The following is a 20,676-nucleotide window of genomic DNA, read 5'->3' as shown; positions in this document are numbered from 1 at the left end:
GAACTGGTAAATGCAGGAAGAGAAGCTGGACCATAGAGTATAAGGATGATGAATTTGATTTGGGACCAGTTGAATTTCTGGTGCTTGTGGATCATCCATCTAGAGACATGCAGAGAGCTAGGCAGTTGGAGGGATGGTTGTGGAGTGTTCTGGGTCTGGAGTGAACAGGTGCTGGTTGAAGATCTGAGAAGGGAGGAGCTTGCCCAAGGAGGTTAAGAAGTAAGGGCACCACAGATGAAACTACAGAAGTTGATGGGCTGGAAGGAGAGAAAGCAGCAAAAGGGATTTAGGAAATGTAGTCCAATGAGCAGGAGAGAAGGAGTGCATGGCATCAGGACAGCCAGGAGGTAAGACATTTGCAAGGGTGGGGCTGGGTAACTAAGACTGGCAAATCCCTTTGCATGTTCACGCATCAGAAAGGCTGGAAATTCACTCTCTCCACAGTCCCAGCTTTTATTGTTGAAGGTTTTATATTTCCTTTTAAAAAAAAAAATGCTTGCACAGTTTTGGTTTTATAGATCACCTTGACAGGAAGTCTCTGTAGGAGTTCTAGATAAGAACAGAAGGTCTGTGCAGCAGTGGGTTCCCAGAGGGCTCTGGGCAGATAGGAAACTTCCCCCCAGACAGGCTGGAAAGACACTCTTGGAACAGCACACCATTATTGTGGGGCACCCAGGGGAGGCAAATGAAGGAGGATCGCTTTTGTCAGACAGTCCCTGGAGAAAAGGGGCCAATTTCTAGGCTTATGCCTCTCAATACTGTGAGGCAGCCCCCAGGAATACGAATGCTTTCAAAGTGTGAGGCAGAAGCAAAGCTGGCAAAGAAGATGTTGAGAGTCACTCAGCAGGAGCCTCAGACTCTTCTGTGGCCCCCCACTGCCAGCCACATAGTCTGCGGACCTCCATGGACCTCCATGGTGATGTGCAGGGCCACAGGGGCTGCTCTGGGCTCCCCCTCTAGCTGCTCTGCCCTCCACGGGCAACACTCAGGCATGTGCCCTGTGCTTCTCCTTCTGTGCTCTCTCCTGGGGTAATGTCTCGTTCATCCTTCAAGGCTATTTTTCCCTGGGTTCTCCCATGACATCTGCTATAGAGCTGAGCACACAGACAATGCTCAATATATGCTCATTGACTTATACTTTTTGTGGGGAAAGAAGATGTTCCTCCTCCCCTCACCAGCCTTCATAGGGAAAGAGATTCTTAGTCGCCCTCCAGCCCCTCCTGCCTCCAGGAGGAGTCTGCCACCTATCTGGAATGTCCAGGGGACCTGGTTCTTCCTGGAAGGCAGGGCCAGTGTTAAAGCTCAATGTTTATGTGAAGTTCAGCTGCTGGCCCTCCTGTCCTGTAGATCCACTAAGATGGTTGGGAAGCCAGAGCCAGGACCTTCTCTGTAAGAAGACTGGCCATCCTCTCATGAGTGACGAAGCTCAGGTGTCCCCAGGAAGTACCAACAGGCAACTGCCCAGATTTTCTTCATTCCTTTGGCACTGGGGGTGAGGGGTCTTTCTCAGTATTGCAGCAGCGAGACCCACACTGGCGTGGGAAGCGGAGTAGGGGACACAATCAGAGATCCAGGAGATTCAGAATGGACACCATTCTGAAAACTTATGGTATTTACCATAAGTTTTGCACAGGCAAAGCAAGCATTTGCTTGGCAATTTACCAAACTGACCCTTTGTTGCCCATTTTAGCTATTGTGCTTCTGGGTCAACTTCTAGTGGGGTGTTTTTGTATGCTGGAGGGCTGTGTGTGGGACTAGCACCCAGAACCACCTTTGCTCCTAACACCATTTTAAGTGATGAGCACTTATTTCTGGGTTTACTGAAAAAGGAAAGGGAGAAGCTATGGGCTGAGGGCTTGTGTTTCCTCAAATTTGGATATTGAATTGTAATGCACAATGTGGTGGTATTTGGAGGTGGGGCATTGGGGAGGCAATGAGGTCAGGAGGGTGGAGCCCTCATGAATGGGGCCAGTACCCTCATTAGAGAGGTCTCCGCCACCCCCAAGAGCTCCCTGGCCCTGTCCTCCATATGAGGACACATGTAAAAGCTGGGCAGAGACGGTTCTCACTGGACACTGAATGTGCCAGTGCCTCGATCTTGGACTTCCAGCCTCCAGAACTGTGAGAAGCACGTGAGCTGTTTGTAAGTCTGCAGTCTGTAGTATTTTCTAACAGCAGCCTGAAGGAGCTAAGGCAGGAGGTAAAAGGCGGGCATGTGGGTCAGTGAGTGGCAAGAGCGAACAAAACCCTAGGTGTGTAAACCCATAGCTCCAAAACTTAACCAGTGGTACAGCCTTGGGCAAGGTAACTAACTCTTCTGAGTTGATTATTTTTAATCTGCAAAACCAGAATCGTTAAGCCCACCTTTTAAGAAGGCTCTGAGGTTAAAATAATAAGGCAGTATGCTTAGCACGTAAGATGAACTCAAAGAAACATTAATTCTCTATTCACAGTGGAATCCAGAAAACCAAATGCATTTCCAAAATTGATGGGAAGAGTATTAATTACAAGATGCAAGGTGCTGGCACTGCCTATAAAATTCCTCTAAGAATCTCTGCAGCAGCTCCTCCACGCTCATCTCCTTCTGCACACATAAACATTGTAGCAACCAATTATAGTTTTTTAATCTAATTATAGAGATACTCAAGCATCCAGGGATTCCGAATTTGCTTTGCATTGTTGGTGTCCATAAGAGGCAAGGAAACCTCTCATTTCTGAAAATGAGTCTGAAAGAAATGACAAGGGATTTGCAAACAGCTCTCTCCAAATCATTTCTAGACATTAAGTTCTAATTGCTCTCCACAGCCCGTCTTTAAATCAGAGTCTGGGTTGGTATCACGACTGGGTGTTTGCTGGGGAAGTGGGTTATCAATGGGGATTAGTGAACAGCCTCTTGCAGCTTGGGGTGCAATAGGAAACAGAAAGTCGGCTCATACCCAAAGATGACATTTATACCACCTTTCAGAATCTGCAAAGAGCCCGAGTCCAACATCTGAGCCCCATAGCAACCCTGAGAGGTAGGTATTCTTAGCCACTTCAACAGATGAAAATACTACGGCTCAGGAAAGGGAAGGGAACCAGAATCTATCAAAATGGATATGGTTCTTTTAATTCTTATAGCAACGTTGGGAAATGGGCATTATTATTCCCATTTTACAGATGAGAAAATCAAGGCTACAGAGAGGTCAAGTATGTACATACAATTAGTGAGATGCATAGAAAGTAATAAGACCCAGGGCCCCTTTCTTCTTTTTTTTTTCCTAGCCTCACTCTCTTGCTTGCATATTTTCTCTTTCCCCTTCTTTCCTTCCTTCTTCCGCACCTTCCTCTCTGTCCTCTATCCCCTCATCACCGTGCTTGCAGACTGAGCTATATGTGTTCTATAATCACAAAAGATATTTTCTGTTCTTTCCTCAGTTTACCCCTCTGGGAGAGGAACATCTGCGTGCACGAGGAAATTAGAGCAAAGAGCAGAGCAAGCACTCTCTGTGCCAAGGTCCATTACACTTTGCTTTGGGGGCTGGGAGTCAGCTGTGGTCATATGAGCAGAGCCTGCCTCATCTGCTAAAAATTCCGTGACGGAAGAAATGCCAGTGAAAGGCACCTGCCATCTGTTTAGTCGCAAAGAATCAATCAGACACAAAATGAGTTGGAGAGGAAACAAGCACACATTAATGAAAGCTTGTGCGGTATCTGGGGCAAAGTGGCACCTCAGTCCCCACAACATGTGGCCTATCTGGTCAGAGATCAGCTTGGGATGTTTTCTTCATTGCCCGTTTTTTCTCTTCAATTGTGCAAGTGAGTTTGGGGTTCTGGCTGGTATTTCAGCCCACCAGCTGCAGCCGGGGGAGCCGGGTCTCTTCCCCTGAAGCCAGGAATCAAGCAGCAGGGCTGGCTCACCTTCCCTGTTCAAGGCCTTTGGGAGGGGAGTCTTCCCAGGCTGTGAGGAGTGCCACACTCCCTTCCTCTTTGGCACAGTGACCTTTTCTATCCCAGGGCTAGTCTAGACCCTCAGCTCGGCCTGGGCTCCTCTCTGTTTCCCATTCCCCATAACCCAGTCCGTCTCCGCCTTAACTATCTAGCAAATTCTTCCTCACTGGTCCACGCCCCACCACCTCCATGGCCACCACCACTATCTTGTCCCTACCAGTTCTCACCCCAGAGTTTTGCACCTGCCTTCTACTGGTCTTCCCAACTATAGGCCCTTCCACCTTTCCATTTTCTATGTTAGTATGATCCTTTAAACACAAAATCAACCCCATCACTGCTTCAGTCAAAAGTTTCGATAATATCTTGCCAACCAGTCATAATTCCTCAGCAAGGCTTACAAAACCCTCACCTCCAGACACTCACTTTCCAGTCTCCCCGCCCCCTCCATGTTACCCGTCTCCTGTGACCTGACAAGTCCTTCAGGAGGGGGTTAAGATGTCACTGTCATCTCCTCTGGGAAGACTGCCTTGATCTGTTTTCCTCGCCTCACTCCTACACACCCTCTTCCACCATATACTTGCCCGATCTTCAGAGTCTTTGTACCATATTCTAGCTGTTCAGCTAATTGCCTTTCCCCCAGTTATACTGTGAGCTTTATGATGTTAGGGATCAGGACTGTGTACCTCCAGTGTCCAGCACAAAGAGTCACATAAAGGACATCTGTTGGGAATCCAGGAGTCAGGAGGGAGCATGCACCAGATGGGGCCCTTCTTGGCCCCTAACTCTCAATTGGCAGGAGTCAAGAGGGGAGTCCAGGAAGTTTGGGTGAATCTGACAAGACCCTGCCATCACTCACAGCTCAACACCCTGAGACCATCCCTGAGACCCGAGGGCCCAAATAGTTCTTGGGGAGTCAGGATACTCAGCCTCTTATGGCACTCCCTGGTACCTTTCCTGATTCATTCATTCATTGCAATAGCAAATACAGATCTGCGTGCATGGTATATACGTTATCTATATGCAGAGTACAGGTATATCTACATATATATCTCTATAAGGCATACAAGTAGCTACATAGATGGCATCCACATCTAGACATACACATATATTTTGATTATTTCTTTGACTCCTACCACTAGATTATAAGATCCATGAGAGCACTTTTTTTTTTTTTTTGTCTTTTTTGTTCACTGATAGATTCCCAGCATCTAACACAGGTCTGATTCATAATAGGCATTCAATTTAGCAGAGGTACACAGTCTTTCCTCCTCTCTCTCACTGAAGACTTTAAATTGTAAAATGAAGCATAAACACAGGAAACCACACCAAAGTATAGCTTAATTAGCTATTACAACATGCCTGTCTTTGTAATGACTACTGAGTTCACAAAACAGAACTTTGTTGGGCCCTCTGAAAGCCCACCCCCAGGCTCCATTACAACCCTCTCACCTACTCCTTTCCTTTATAGTTTTATCATCTATATTTAGACACTATAACTTAGTTGGGCCCATTTTTAATATTAAATTTGTTTTATCTTTTAACTCTTTCAAAAAATCTGCAGGTTCTCTCTTTATCCCTTTATTTTCTTCACAATGTCTTTATTGAAGAATATGTGCCCTTGACCTATAGCATTTCCCCCTGCCTGGATTTTACTTTTGCAGACTCATTCAACATCCTTTATCCTCCATGATTCCTACAGATTGGAAGCTGGATTCAAAGGGCTGAGCCAACTTAGGTTTAATCCTTTTGGTAAGACTATAGACATGTTCTGTTCTTCTCCCATCAGGAGACATGGCTGTCTCTCCTTTTGTGTTAATAATGTCCTCTGATGCTCAATTCCTAGATCCATTAACTCATTGGGATGTTGGAAAATGCCAATATTTTACTTACACAGTTTCTTTAAAAAATATTAGGATGAATAATTTTATGATGTTTCACTCACCTACTATTTGGTGAGATCATGGTACACTTCATGCAGGAAGGAGAGAAAACATCTTCCTACCTACCTACCTTCCTTCCTTCCTTCTTTTCTTTTTTACTTGTTTCCAAGATAACCCATCAATTCTCTATCATCCATTCAACTTTTAAAAATGTCATTATAAACTCATAAAGTTAAAAATATTTTCTGGGTTTTCATTGAATGTTTTAACAATTACCCATACTGAAGCTCAAGTTATTCCATCTTGGTACAATGGGAACTTCTTCAGTGTGGCTTCCGAGTCCTTTAGACATGGCGAACCAACTTGATAGCTTCCTTATTTTCTAGTAGGACAAGATATTCCAGGCTCGTCTTGCATATTTCCTGTCCCAGCCCTGGAATCATACATATCTCCAAAAATTTTTTTACATAAAAACTGGAATATTATTTCAACAGCACAGTCTAGCCCTCTGTTAGGCTCATAGATACTGGGTTGGACATTCTTGATAGGATTTTCTGTATTCATATCTTCAATCCAGGATACCACTTTCAATTTTAGTTGTCATATCTCCTTAGGCTCTACTCACTGTGATGGATTTCTTAGACTTCCTTTGCTTTGAATGACCTTGACAGTTGTGAGGAGTACTGACCAGGTGTATTGTAGAATGTTTTTCAGCTGGAATTTGTCTTTTTCTTTCTCTATGATTAAGTTATGGGTTTTTGAGAGGAAGACCACAGAGGTTATGTGCCACTCTCATTCAACATGACTTATCACTGTTGTGTTAATGTTCATCAGCTGACTGGGAGCGTTTGTCTTGTTTCTCCAGGCTTTCCCTCCGTCCATACTATACTCTTCAGAAGGAAGTTCCGTTCAGCATAGCCACACGACCCCACAGGAATGGGGAGTTAAATTCTACCATTGAGGACAGAGTACCTACATAAATTATTTGGGATTTTTCTGAATAGGAGATTTCTCTATTCTTAATTAATTTATTCATTCAATGTTTATTTCTATCCACCAACAGATATTTATTTTATATCTTATATTTTGGGTTATGGCCCAATTCTATTTGATTTATCTTCTTACTCAAGGTGTTCCATCTCTGGTTCCTGGGAGCTCTTTCAGTTAACTCCTGTGTCCCTTTGACATTCTCCCACCATTGTGTGTTTGTGTGTGTGTGTGTGTGTGTGTGTGTGTGTGTGTATGTGTGCATATTTTAATATTTCCTATTTTCTGGCCCTCATTGTTAATAGGTATGTGGTGGTATAGTGTCATTATTTTAATTTGCATTTCTGTGGTGGAAAATGAGATTGAGCATCTTCTTATATGCTCTTTTGATATTTGTGTATCTACTTCAGAGAAGTGTCTGTTCAGATCTTTTGCCTATTTTTAATATTGGGTTGTTTGTTTTGTTATTGTTGAGTTTTAAGAGTTCTTTGTGTATCTTGGATACAAGTTCTTTATCAGATACGTGAGTTAAAAATGTTTCTTCTAATCTGTGACTTGAGCTTTCATTCTCTGAACAGTGTTTTTCGCACAGCAGAAATTTTAATTTTAATTAAGTCCAACTTTTCAATTTTTTCTTTCATGGGTCATGATTTTGGCATTATATCTAAAAACTCACAACCAAATGCAAGATCATAGATTTCTCCTATGTTCTCTTCTAGAAATTTTATAATTTTGAATTTAGGTATACAAACTATTTCCAGTGATTTTTGTGAAAAAATGTAAGATTTGTGTATAGATATTTTTTGGTTTTCGTATGGACATCCAATTTTTCTAGTGCCATTTGTTGAAAAAATATCTTTTCTCCATTGAATTGACTCTGTGCCTTGTCACAAACCAGTTCATTATTATGTATATTAGTGAGTCTATTTCTGGGCTCGCTCTTCTGTTGAACTATATTCTATTCTTTCTTCAATATCACATGCTCTTGATTAATATAGCTTTATATTATCTTAAAATTAAGTAGTGTGAATACTCTAGGGTTTTTTTTTTTTTTGGTATTTTATTGGTTATGCTACAGCCTTTGTGTTCTCATAGAAACTTCAGGATCAGTTTGTTGATATCTACAAACTAGCTTGCTGGGATTTTGAATGATACTGAATTGAATCTATAGATGAAGTTGGGAGGAACTGACATCTTAGTAATATCAAGTCTTTCAATCCATGAACATAGAATTTATTTACATCTTATTTTTACGTATTCCACTGTTTTTTTTTTTTTTTTTAGTTTTATGTATACAGATCCTGTACATATGTTGTTAGATCTATACCTAAGTATTTAATTTTTGGTGATTTAAAAATAGTTAACTTTAAATGCTAATTTTTAATTGGTAGTATATGAAAAAGCAATTGACTTTTTTTCACTTTTTTAAAAGATTTTATTTATTTGAGATGGAGAGAAAGAGAGAGGGAGCGCAAGCAGGGGGAGGCAGAGGGAGAAGCAGACTGCAGGCTCAGTTCCGAGTCCAATGCAAGGCTCAATCCCAAGACCTTGAGATCCTGATCTGAGCAGAAATCGAGTTGGATGTTTAACCAACTGAGCTACTCAGGTGCCCCTGTTAAAGCACCTACAATATTTCAGACAAATATTTTTTTGAAAAATGAATGCTCAACAAAATTGTAGTTATTGCTTCTACATATATTTATAAGCAGAAGGAAATGAAAATATGAATATGTTAAGAGTGATAGTTCACATAAGTATTAAAGATATAAATTTTGATCTCTATACTTTTCTTGCTAACTTCTCTGTAATGGGCATTACTAATTTTTTTTTTTTTTTTTTTGGTATCAACATGGGTGAGACTGGAGGAGATTATGCTGAGTGAAATAAGTCAAGTAGAGAGAGTCAATTATCATATGGTTTCACTTACTTGTGGAGCATAAGGAAGAACATGGAGGACATTGGGAGAAGCAATTGACTTTTGTATATTGACTTTGTATACTGTGAGCTTGCTACACTTGCTCATTAGTTTTAGGAGTTTTTGGATTTTCTACATAGACAGTCATGTCATTTGCAGATACACCTAGTTTTATTTCTTCCTTTCCCATATGTATACTTTTTTTTCCTTTTTGATGTCTTATTTTACTAGCAAGGATGTGTAACATGATGTTCAGTAATTGTAGTGAGATAATACATTCTTATCTTGTTTCTGATATTCAGGGGAAATGTTCTTGTCTATCCACCACTAAGGATGATGCCAGCATTGGGTTCTTTGTAGATTGTGTTTATCAAGTTAAGGAAATTCTCTTCTATTCCTGGTTTTCTGAGAGTTTATACTTTAAATGGGCATTGGATTTTATCAAATACTTTTTCTGTGTCAATTGATGTGATTATATGGTTTTTCTTCTTTAACTTGTTAATGGGGGGGATTACCCTGTTTGATTTTCAATTGTTGAATAAGTCTTAACTATCTGGAATATATTCTGTTTGGTTACAGTGTATAATTATTTTCATACATTATTGGATTTGATTTGCTAATATTTTATTGAGATTTTTTGTGTCTCTGTTTATGAAAGATATTGGTCTGTAGTTGTCCTTTAAGTAGTTTTTTCTTTAAGTAGTAATTTTCTTTTCCTTAAAGATTGACTTTATTCAGTCTTTACTGAATTTTGGTATTAGGGTAATTCTGACCTCATTAAAATGAGTTAGGAACCGTTCATTCCACTTCTAATTTCTGGAAGAGGTTGTGTAGAATTGGTATTAATTTTTTCTCTAAATCTTTGGTAGAATTCACCAGTGAAACCATATAGATCTAGTATTTTATTTTTTTAGTCAGTTTTTAAATCACTGACTCCATTTCTTAATCGATATAGAGCTCTTCATGTTAACCTTTTCTTCTTGTGTAGATCTGGGTAGTTTGTGTCTTATTCAACAACTTAGTCTATTTCATCTCATTCGTTAAGTTTATGGGCATATATTCTTTTTTTATCGTTTTAATGTCTGTGAGATCAGTAGTTCTTTCACTTGTGATATTGGTAATTTGTGTATGTGTCACTCTCTCTGCTTCTCTCTTCTGTTTACTTGGCCAGGGATTATTGATTTTATTGATCTTTTCAAAGAACTTGATTTCAGTTTTATTGATTTTTCTATTATTTTCCTGTTTCTAAATTCATTGATTTCTGCCCTAATTTATACGATTTCTTATCCTCTACTTGTTTTGGGTTTAGATTCCTTTTCTTTCTCTGGTTTCCGAAGGTAGAACTTAGATTATTGATTTTTCTCTTGTAATATATACATTGATTACTGTAAATTTCCCTCTAAACACTGCTTTTATTGCATCTTACACATTTTGATACATTGTATTTTTATTTTCACTTAAGTGAAAATATTTTGAAATTTCTCTTGAGATTTCTTTGTTGGCCCATGTGTTATTTAATCTTCATGTATTTTGACACTCTCTTCATAGGTAGATACAAGAAATAACATACATATTGTTATGTCTTCTTTGAGAATTGAGTTTTTTTTTTTGTCATGATGTAATGTCCTCTTCACCGCTGATAATTTTCCTTGTTCTGAGTCTACTCTGATGGAAATTAGTATGATTACTACAGCTTTCTTTTGATTAGTGTTAGCAGAGCATATCTTTCTCCATCCCTTTACTTTAAACACATTTGAGTTTTTATGTTTAAAGTAGATTCGTAAATGCTTTGATCTGTTTTTTTCCCCACTTATTTTTTTTTTCTTTGCATTTAGTTTGAGAATTTCTTGACCTATATTCAAGCTTCCTGATTCTTTCTTTGGCCTTGTTGAGTCTACTAATGAACTCATTCATTATTTCCGTTGCAGTGTTTTTATTTCTAGCATTTACTTTTGATTCTTTCTTAGAGTTTCTCTCTACTTCTATTGCCCATCTGTTCTTGCATAGTGTCTAATTTTTCCATTAGAATACTTAATATATTGTGCTTGCTTCAGCAGCACATATACTAAAATTGGAACGATACAGAGAAGATTAGCACGGCCTCTGTGCAAGGATGATGGGCAAATTTGTGAAGAACACTTAATACACTAAAAATAGTCATTTTAAATTCTGTTTCTGATCATTTCAGCATCTTTGTTATCCCTGAGTCTGATTCTAATGATTGCTTTGTCTCTTATTTCCTTTAGGCATACTTTGTAATTTTTTGTTGAAAACCAGTCACATTATATCAGGTTCAAGAAACTGAGGCAAATTAATCTTTACTGTAAGGATTTAAGTAAATCTCCCTTGGAGTTGGGCTACATTTAGTGTTTTCAGTAGCTATATAAGTACAAGTGACTTTAAATTCCTCATGTTCTGGTTTTTGTCTCCCCTCTTGAACTGGGCTCCCATGAGAACTCCTCCTCAGAAAGAGTCTGTATCTAGCAGTTCTTTCAGCTATAGTCCACCATTACTTTTCTGGATTCTTGTCAGTGCTGTGGGAAGGTGTGGGGAAGGGAGCTCTGCCTTTTACTCTTCTTTTTGATTAAAAAAAATTCTTTTTACCTTCTATTCCTCTTAAGGCATTATTTGCTGTGTTTATGTGCTCTATATTCCCTCTTCTTAGGTCTTCATTTCTGAAATGTATCTTTATTCTCATTTTTATTTCCTTCCTGAGCTTTCTTGTTGAATTTCTGTTTTTCTACTTCTGGTTTAGGTTGTTATATCATGTCTTGAACCACATGAAGTGCTTCAATTCTTTTGAGGTAGTGGGTTATAGATTTGATACATGTTATAGACCTGTCTTTTGGAATGTTTTCATCAACTGTAAGGAAATCGACCTAACTTCCCCCGCTTCCATTTTTCTGATAATAATTTGGTATCGTATTGCCACCAATATGATTTGTTGCTCATTTTTGTGTCAGATTAATTTTACTGAACTTCTAGAAATGGGTGCGGCTTAGGAGAGTTTATTTTTCACCTCTATGGAGCTCTCTCTTTAGTTGCTTTCATGTGGTGTTCAAAAGCGTGATGGCTACATTCTCTTTCCACTTTTACAACGACCCTGGTATTTCTTCTTCACTATAGTCTTTACTGTGAGTCCTCTTGATTTCCCTCACACAGATCCTTCCAAGGTGCTGTCCTGGGAGGGAGATGGGGTGGTTGTTCTGGTGGATTCCCAGCATGTGGCCGTTCCAGCCTTTCAGGACTTCCTGTGGGTCTTTGCACTCACTGGATGCTGGATTAGGCAAACCCCTCCCCTTTCCATCTGCTTCCTCAATTTGCCCTGTGGTACTTCCCAGTGATTATCTATTGGCTATACTGGGGCTTTTTTGTTCACAGACATGACAGATGCCTACTTGCTTGTTTCTGTTTCCACCCACATGGATGCTGATGTCACACAATCCTGGGGCTGTTGAGAGACTGTCACTACCCACTTCCATTTGGGAACTTATGGGGCTATCATCTCATCTGTTTTTGTTGTAAATACAGTCCATGAAGTGTTTGGTTTTGCTATCTAGCTGTTTAGATATGTGGGAGTTTTGAGAGGTTCTGAAATGCACCACCTTAGGTCACCGTCTCCATGGAGTCCCTTTCTCTTTCCTAGTATCCTTGCTAATCCAGAGAATGTCAAGCATGGTCATTCTCAGAGTGTTACTTAGCTTGAACACCTTTCATCATTGCAGATACTGAGCCTGTGTTAGCTCACTCCTTCTTCATCTGTGGTGTCCACCATATCATATCCTCACACAAACGCTTTACTCTAGACTCTCCCAAGTGTCCACTACTCTACAAACACAAGGTTTCGCACACCCCTGTGCCTTTGCCAGGGCTGATTTATAAACTGGGAATGCCTTTCCACTTACTCTTCCTATCTCATCCTGCTTAGCTCCAAATACTACCTTTTCTGCAAACTCTTCTTTAATCCATCTGGTCAAAAGGAACTTCTGATTTTGCTACAGAGTTGGTAGGTAGTTAAAAGCACAGACTCTGTCTCGGGGTTCAATTCCCAGCTCAGCCATTATAGAGATATGTGACCTTGGATAAGTCCTCATCTACAAAATGGGAATCAGAGTGTTCTCTCACAGGAAGAGCATAAAGCTTGGCCCATGGACAACCCAGAACTAAGTTCAAATGCTGGTCTGGCACTGACGGCCCGTTCAATATAAGTCTGTGTCTGATAGAATGTCAAGAGCCCAGACTCCGGAGGGAGACTTCCTGGGTTTGAATGTAGGTTGTAACTTTTCAATGGTAAGACCTGTTACAAATCATTTCATGACTCTAGGTCTCAATGCTCTCCTCTTTAAATGAGGGCATTAGTAGTACCTACCTCATAGGGTTGCCATGAGGATTTAATGAGTTACTGCATGGAAAGTATTTGGAACAGTTTCTGGCCACATATAGGTTTTTGTGCTATTATTAAAGGGCCAATTTTGCTGGCCCAGGAAGCTTTGGTGCTGTATCTATGAACAACAAAGAGGTGATTAATGGAGACACAAGACTGCGGTGGCAGAGGCTCTAATACTTACTTGCTGCATTCAAAGGTGCAGTGTCAAATAAGAGTGGGGCCTATTTTGATTTTGGTTGTTGTTTTTATTAAGATCATGAAAAAGACTCATTGCAGAGCAATGAGATGATGCAGAGTAAGACAACCAGGATAGACACTGATATTATCAAATGATTTGGTGTGGATCCTGGGTCCCCTTATTTTAAATTCTGATCCCTTGGGAAAGTCAGCTGGCTGGCTCCAGGTGAGGGACCATCAACTCACAAAGACATTTCACCTGAAAACTTAGTCCTTTCATATTTACCTTGAAGAAGGAAGCAAACTTTGTATCGCTGTGATAAATAGAAGAACGATAAACGCACAGACCAAGTTTGACTTGAAGACTTCATCCCTCATTTGAGAATACTGTAATTAAAAAAAGAAGAAGAAGAAGAAGAAAGAGAATAAATTACTTCACAGCAAAGCTGCACTTCTGGAAGAGTTGAGTTTTCCCAGTGTTTGGAGTTGAGGGAAAGCAACAAGAAGAAACAAAGCATTAAAATATCTTTTTTTTTTTTTTAAAGGAGGAATCTGTATCTTAATTAACCCTTTGCAGAGCATTATCTCCATCCCTCCCTCCAACCTTCCAGTGAGAGCCCAGGACTGAATCTAGTTGTCTTCCCAGCAAAAAGGAAAGGGAGGGGACTCTGTGCAAGCTTCTCCAGCTCTCCTCCCTCTGAACTAGCATCACTTAAACAAAACAGAAGAGCACACGGCCATATAGGTCACAAATCAAATTCACATGGACTTTCTTCATGAGTAAACTTAAGTCATTGAAGGGTCTTGCTCTATTTCTTGTTAGGTGGGGGATACAGGGAAAGGTTTCCCTGGAGTCTCCCTGCCTCCTTTTTAATGAAAACTATTAAAAAATAAGATCACAGAATCTTAGAAGAGAGAGCAGCCTAAGAGAATTCCAGTGAGTGCAAAGCCCTTTCATTTCACACAGAGAAACCCAACTGATCGTCCAACGTGTTCCATGCCCTTTTCTTGTCTGCTCCAGGCAACCCTGGGTAATGGTACTAACTTTATTTTGATTATCCAGTGAGCTCAGTGATTTCACTCTCGAGCCTTAAAAACTTCTGGAAGGTCAACACTGAATAGGCACTTGCCTTAGTCCCGTCTAATTTCCTGAAACCATGTGGGAGTCACTAAATGAAGAAGAGTCCAATTCCTTCAGAAGGAAGAAAGGATTTTTAAAACTGAAGAAGACCTTAATATCAGCCTTCCTCAAGCCCCTCGTTTTCCCTCAATGCCCCAGAGGCCAAACCACTTGCCATAGATCACTCAGCATGCAGACCATTTTTAGGGCAGGGGAGCAGAAAGCTAAGCCTGGCTTTGGAACTTTGTATTCCCTGACTTGAAATTCACAGTTACTTTATAAAGGAAACAAGTAAATGGAACTCTGGCAACACTGCAGGCTTGTCCCCAGTACTGTGAGAAGGTTTGGGTCATGTCAATGAAATACTAAAATCAGTCCAATTTGTTGTTGGTGTGGTAGTCACAATCAACAGTTACATGATTTTTATTCTCTTGCCTACTTCTTGGTGTGGTCTGGGTTTTAGACTGCATGGACTCTTCAGTGTCCTGGCTGAGATGTGGGGGAATGGCCATGTCCCGTGGCCAGCGAGCTCCACAGTGGGGAGCATAACATTGTTCAGAGAGTACACTTTCATTGCTGCTTCAGGGCAATGCTTTTTCTGTTCCTCAGGACTGAGGGTCTGTCTGCTTGCTGACCACCTGCTCAGTATCTGGAGGGGAAACTGGACTGCTCCCCTGAAACATCACGATAAGCCACCCCCATTCCCGATAAAACTACAGAAAACCCGTATTACCAAGAGCACTACCTAAGGACAGGGCACAATCAGAGAGAGGCATATACATACCAGCTTAGAAATCAGCATGTTAGCCACAAAGCAGTTAAGTCAAGGAAAGATACATGCCTGAATTTCTTTTAACGACTAATTGTACAAAATCTAATGATTCTTTGTTAGCTGACTGATGAATGTCAAACGAGCTTGGTTATATAGATTTGGTTATGAGATTTTTAAAACAACGATAATTTTTAGTTTGTCGAATCCCTGTCTTCCTCATTTTCTGCATCTTTATCTTCCCCACTACGGCAAGCTATCATGGTAGCTTGGAGTTGTATTGGAAGGTGACCTTCAGAAATCCTTTCCATGACATTCCTGACGTCTATTCAAACACCTGCTGATTATCATCAGATGCCTTTCTCTGCTTTGTTGAGGCAAGTGGGTTTCTTTCTGCTGGGTGGGGGCAGCAATCCTAGGGGGATCATTGCCCTTGACTTGGATACTCCTGGTGTCTGAGAACTCACCCCTTTGCAAAGGGTTCCTTTCCATGTTGGGTCCATTTTTACTGTGAGGAAGTCTTTCCTGTAGATCAAAAGCCTGAGTCTCTGCCTCCTTTCCTTCCCTGAATGCTTCTCAGTGATGACCTTAAAAATGTCACATAGTCACTACTCGTCCAGCCTAAAGTTGCACATGGCTTTAGGTTTTTCACTTGCCTCCATTGGCAGGCTGGAAAGACTTCTGGCTCCAGATTGTCCACTCTGTCAGTGGCTCGCTGTGACTGAAGCCAGTTTCTTTGAACTTCCCTTTTCTGATCTGTCATATGGGGGCATGAATACAATTCATAGGTTCCCAATGCTATTATCTTATTTGTGCTAGGATTGAATAATAAATTCTATTATTCATGCCTGAACTCCAGTGCCAACACTGTCACAAGGAAGAGCCTTATAATATTGGGAAGCTGATGTCAATCGAATATAAAATACTGGGTTTCAGAACAGAGTGCATTGTTACTTTGGAAGCACAAAGGAGAAGAGAACTATGGAAAGAACATTCCTAATTGGCTCGGGATGATAGGGTACTGACATTGGGTGGTGATTCATTTCACTTCCTCTTGACTTGTGAAGGTCTGAACACTCGGGCTCGCAGCTATAATAAGTTACATGTACGTTCTCTTCTGCCATTGTTAGAGCTCTCTCCTGCTCACCTCATGTCTGTTCTGTCCTCACTTGGCCTCACTTATCCTTTTAAGTCTTAGTGGTGAGCAAAATGAACTAACCTAGAGCTAGACTACCTGGATTTGAACCTTAGCTCCAACACCTATTATCTATGGAACGAGTCCTGGACAAGTTGACTAAGCATTGTATGCCACAGTTTGCTCACCAAGAAAATAAGGATAATGATAGGAACTATCTCATTATGGTTGCTGGGAGAATGAAAGAGTTAATATACGTAAAATGCCGGGGCAGGTTCTTAGGGCATAGGGCAACCTCATACAGGTGTTTCCTGTAATCAATTAATTATACTTAGTGTATTTCTATGCTTGTTACTTTTCCAAAGCCTGCTTTTCAACCTCAGTGTTGCCTTCTAGAATGCTGTCTTCCATTGCTCTGTGCAAAATGGTACCTTGTACTCAGTAGGGTCCCCTAGAGTGTGGCTGACTATTTGGTCCATCATGTTAGAAAGGATTCTTTCAATGTGTGTGTGGGTTTTGTTTGTTTGTTTGTTTGTTTTGTTTGGTCTTAGGAAAAGACCCTGCCTTTATTCCTTCCCCTGCCTCCTAAAAGATCTTCCACCAGCAGGTGGAATTCTCCAGTTCTCCAGAGACCTTTAGGAAAGGTGTCATTGGAAATGACTACTGGGCCTTTATAATTCACTGACCCTTGGTCTTCAAGAGAATATATATATATATACACACACACACACACACACACACACACACACACGTACATATATATACACATATATGTACATATATGAATATATATACATATATATGAATATATGTACATATATATGTGCATGTATATGTGTGTGTGTGTGTGTGTGTGTGTATATATATATATATATTTTTTTTTTTTTCAGATGAGAAAAACTTGAGAATCAGATATGGAGAAAGAGTTTGCCAAGGTCAGTTAGGGGATTGGTGACCAAGTTCAGATAATAAGCTACACCTCTTAGCTCTCAATGGTGTGTTCACTCTGTTGGACCACTGTCTGAGAGCAAAAAAAGCCTGGAGCCAGTACCTGAGCCAACTATACTGGGATTAATGCCAATTAAAAGAGTATGCCACTTGGAACAAGTTACAAGTGCTTTCTTTGAGATCTTAGATTAGAGTTTGATTATTATTATTTTTTTAATCCATAGGGCTCTGGTTGACTCAGGAAATGGTCAAAATCTTGTAATGTATTTGAATAATAATAACTAATGCCTGGTGTAAGGTAAGCACCATGCCATGCGCTTTACGTGAACAATCTCTTTTAATTAATACAACAATGCTTTGAGGAAGATTATGTTTATCATATCCCCATTTTGCAGATAATGAAACCGAGGATTAGCGTAATTGAGTAACTCAACTAGAACTTCACAGATTATAAGTAGGAAATCCAGAGTTTAAGCCCTGGAGTGTCATGTGTCATTGGCTGTACTATCTGCTGCTATGTTGATGTTTTCAAGGCATGGTTATCTTCTTCATAGGGTGCTGTATAACATGTTTTGCTATATTTCAGTGATGTGGCTCATGATACAAAGAAAGGGAATGTGTTAAAAATTTGAGTTTATGTAAATCATGGTTAGAATGAGAGTAAATCATGATCTGGGCCAAGCATGGCCCTTAGAAACACCCTATGGATGAGTTTAACAAACTGACACTTCTGAATTTTCATGACTGATGGATGGATCACCAGCACAAAGCAATACAAAGGAAAGAGCCCTTTTCTCAAGGCCTGCAAGCGTGAACCACTAGCAGGGAAGAAAGGAAAAGGCACAGTGGGCTTTATTTAAGAGTAACAGAATAAGAACCACAACCTCCAAGTGATTAAAACGTTGTTTTAAAAATAAAACTTTCCTACTTGTTTGACCAGGTTGAGACATGGGGTCCCTTCCAAGGAATTGGGGGCAGGAAGAACATGTGTTTCATTTTGTACATGTCTGGGGGTGTTGCCCTGCCTTCTCTTGAAAGGCATCTTCAGAAATGACATCAGAGCCACGAGGCTTTGGGGTTCCTAGATCTGTCACAAGGAAGCATGCCACCCGAGTTTGGTCACACAGGACAAGGTTATTCTAGAATCTTCATCCAAGAAGTTGTGACCAAGGAAGCTAGCTTTCAGAGGTGATGAACAGAGCTTCCAATATTCTGTTTCTCTGTCTGAGTCAGGCCTGGAAAACCTTCCTATATGTGTGGGAGGAAAATTACCCTTTTCTCCTAGATTGGCCACTTCAACCATGAGCTAAAGAGTACTGATGAAATTCTTGCATCTCTGTAAGATGTAAAGAATAGTTCTAACCAAAGCAGTAACCTCGTTAATTGTCCAAACTACAGCCATTGTGTCTTTTCACTCAATTGTGTATGTGAGATCACACAATTTTATAAAAGGGGTGGATTGTATTTGTCACCTTGGTCCAATGCTTACTCATGCCAATTTTACTCAGTAAAATCCCTCAGAAAGGAGCTATTAACTCCTGCCTGAAGATTTCCAGTGATGGGGGAAATCAGTCCCTCAATTGAGAACCCATTCCATCTTCGGATAAATCTAATTGGGAAAAAGATCGCTTTCTAGTACATGTCTCATTAGAATAAATTAATATGTTTGTTAAGTTAAAGAAGAATCTCAGCCGGGATGATCTGCTCATTTTGCATGAGTGAATGAAGGAATTTAACTTCTGTTGTTAAGCTCATGCATTAGGTAGCATGACAATGGCTAGAGCACCCTTAATTGATCATTTGAGGAAAAGGCACAATTGCAATAAAAGAGGGAAGGACTCATTTTCAATAATTTCATTTTTTTTGAAATTGATTATTTTCCCTATCTTGGTGTCTAGTGTCTAACCAAATCAGTAATAAGTCTATGAGTGACAGATGTATCTGAGGAACGTCTCACAGTCATACTTCTTCCCAAGTAACCCGACCTTTGAACAAAAGTAAATTTCCACATCTTTAGTAAACTCATAAGGTATCATGTGAACACATATCTAAGATGGACAGCTTCAGAAGACGGAGGCCGGGAGGATGCTTTACCAGGCATGACAAAAGTTCCTTAAGGACAATACAATATCAATAATGTGTTATGATATTAATGTTATGGTCTTCCTATGTAAGGAGGTTGACTGACATATGAGCATTCCAAGCAGGACTTTACAAAGCTTCCCACCCAAATCTTCTAGCTCACCCTTTCTCAAATCTCTCATCCTTGGGAGGACACTCTTCTTTTCTTTACTGACCCAGTTCCCCAAGCCACAATAAGCCCAAAGGAGTGGTAACTACTCCTGTGTTCCTTGCCTAGAAGCCACTGGTTGTAGGTGTTGGTGAGGTCTACACATGAGACATTAAGATTGCGCTAAGGACTGAGCCAATATCCTTTGGGTTGAAATCATCATAATTCTACCATTCTACACGGCACTTACAGATGAAACTGTTACTTTTGACTGTGAAAATACTGGCTTTGTGGGACTAAAGTTAGCTAATTGGTCTCATAAAAAGAGACAAGTGAAATGACCCTTGATATCATTTGATTGCCTAGAGGGTGTTAGAAATAACAGTAATTTTACAGGGTAATATCACAAATATAAAGGAGCCTCACAAAGCTACTGTTTGAATAAGGGATGGATTCTCTTGCTAAGCTTCTTTGAAATCTCTTCTTCCCACCTGAAGGAGGTGGCCTAAACAGTGTCGCAGTTTTGGGCCTTACAAGAATAAAACTCAAAAGCAACCCATGACCACAACAGAATAATTCTTTTAAAACACTACAACAAAAACTTACAGTGTACTATATGCTGGCTATTATGCTAAGCATAATAATAAAAAAAGTAAAAAAACAAAAATAATTTTAAATATAAGATCATGAAAATGATCAGGAAGGGTCTGATTTGGAAAAACAAGAAAAAAAGACCTGAGACTACTTGGTTCAGGCTCCAGATTCCTATATCTCTGCACCTAAATAAGAAATGGAAATAACAAATTCTGCACACATTCCAGAAAAAAAAATGCATGCATGTTTCTTCATTCCCTAATTCCAGAGTCCAACACCTGAATCCATTAGAAAATGTATTCATCTGGCTAGCTTTCTTGGCTTTGCCACAAGTCCTCCTTAATGATGTCATTCCACTTGTCATTACTGCAACAGGAGTGGGTGGGAAAAAAAGAAAGAGAAATGTCGAAGTTTATGATGCATTTTTCCAGAACTTGTTCAAGCTCCTACTGAAATTGATTTCTTTATGAAGTCTAGAGGAAAACTGAGAGAAATTCTGGACGCAGATAAGAACCACCTGTACTCAGCCAAAGGATTCTCTAAAGGCTCCCTTGTGTAACAAGTCCTTGTTTTTATGTGGTTGGTGACAGAAAAAAGAGTAACG

General features: G+C 40.2%; 1 protein-coding gene across 3 annotated transcripts in view; it reads right to left on the bottom strand.

Annotated features, from left to right (window-relative positions):
- ADCY8 (adenylate cyclase 8) overlaps positions 1-20,676 on the bottom strand; it is a gene marked incomplete at both ends in the record, with an annotated part of 223,421 nt that overhangs the window by 53,306 nt on the left and 149,439 nt on the right. For all 3 annotated transcript variants that reach the window (XM_080799944.1, XM_080799945.1, XM_080799946.1), the window contains one exon: positions 13,563-13,663. In XM_080799944.1, the coding sequence (XP_080656070.1) occupies positions 13,563-13,663 (101 nt within the window). The remainder of the gene's footprint in view (positions 1-13,562; positions 13,664-20,676) is intronic.

Source organism: Martes martes (genome assembly GCF_963455335.1).
Source record: "Martes martes genome assembly, chromosome: 4".
Classification (NCBI taxonomy): Eukaryota; Metazoa; Chordata; class Mammalia; order Carnivora; family Mustelidae; genus Martes; species Martes martes.
Note: the sequence above shows the minus strand (reverse complement) of the source record. Positions and strands in the feature narration are given on the sequence as shown.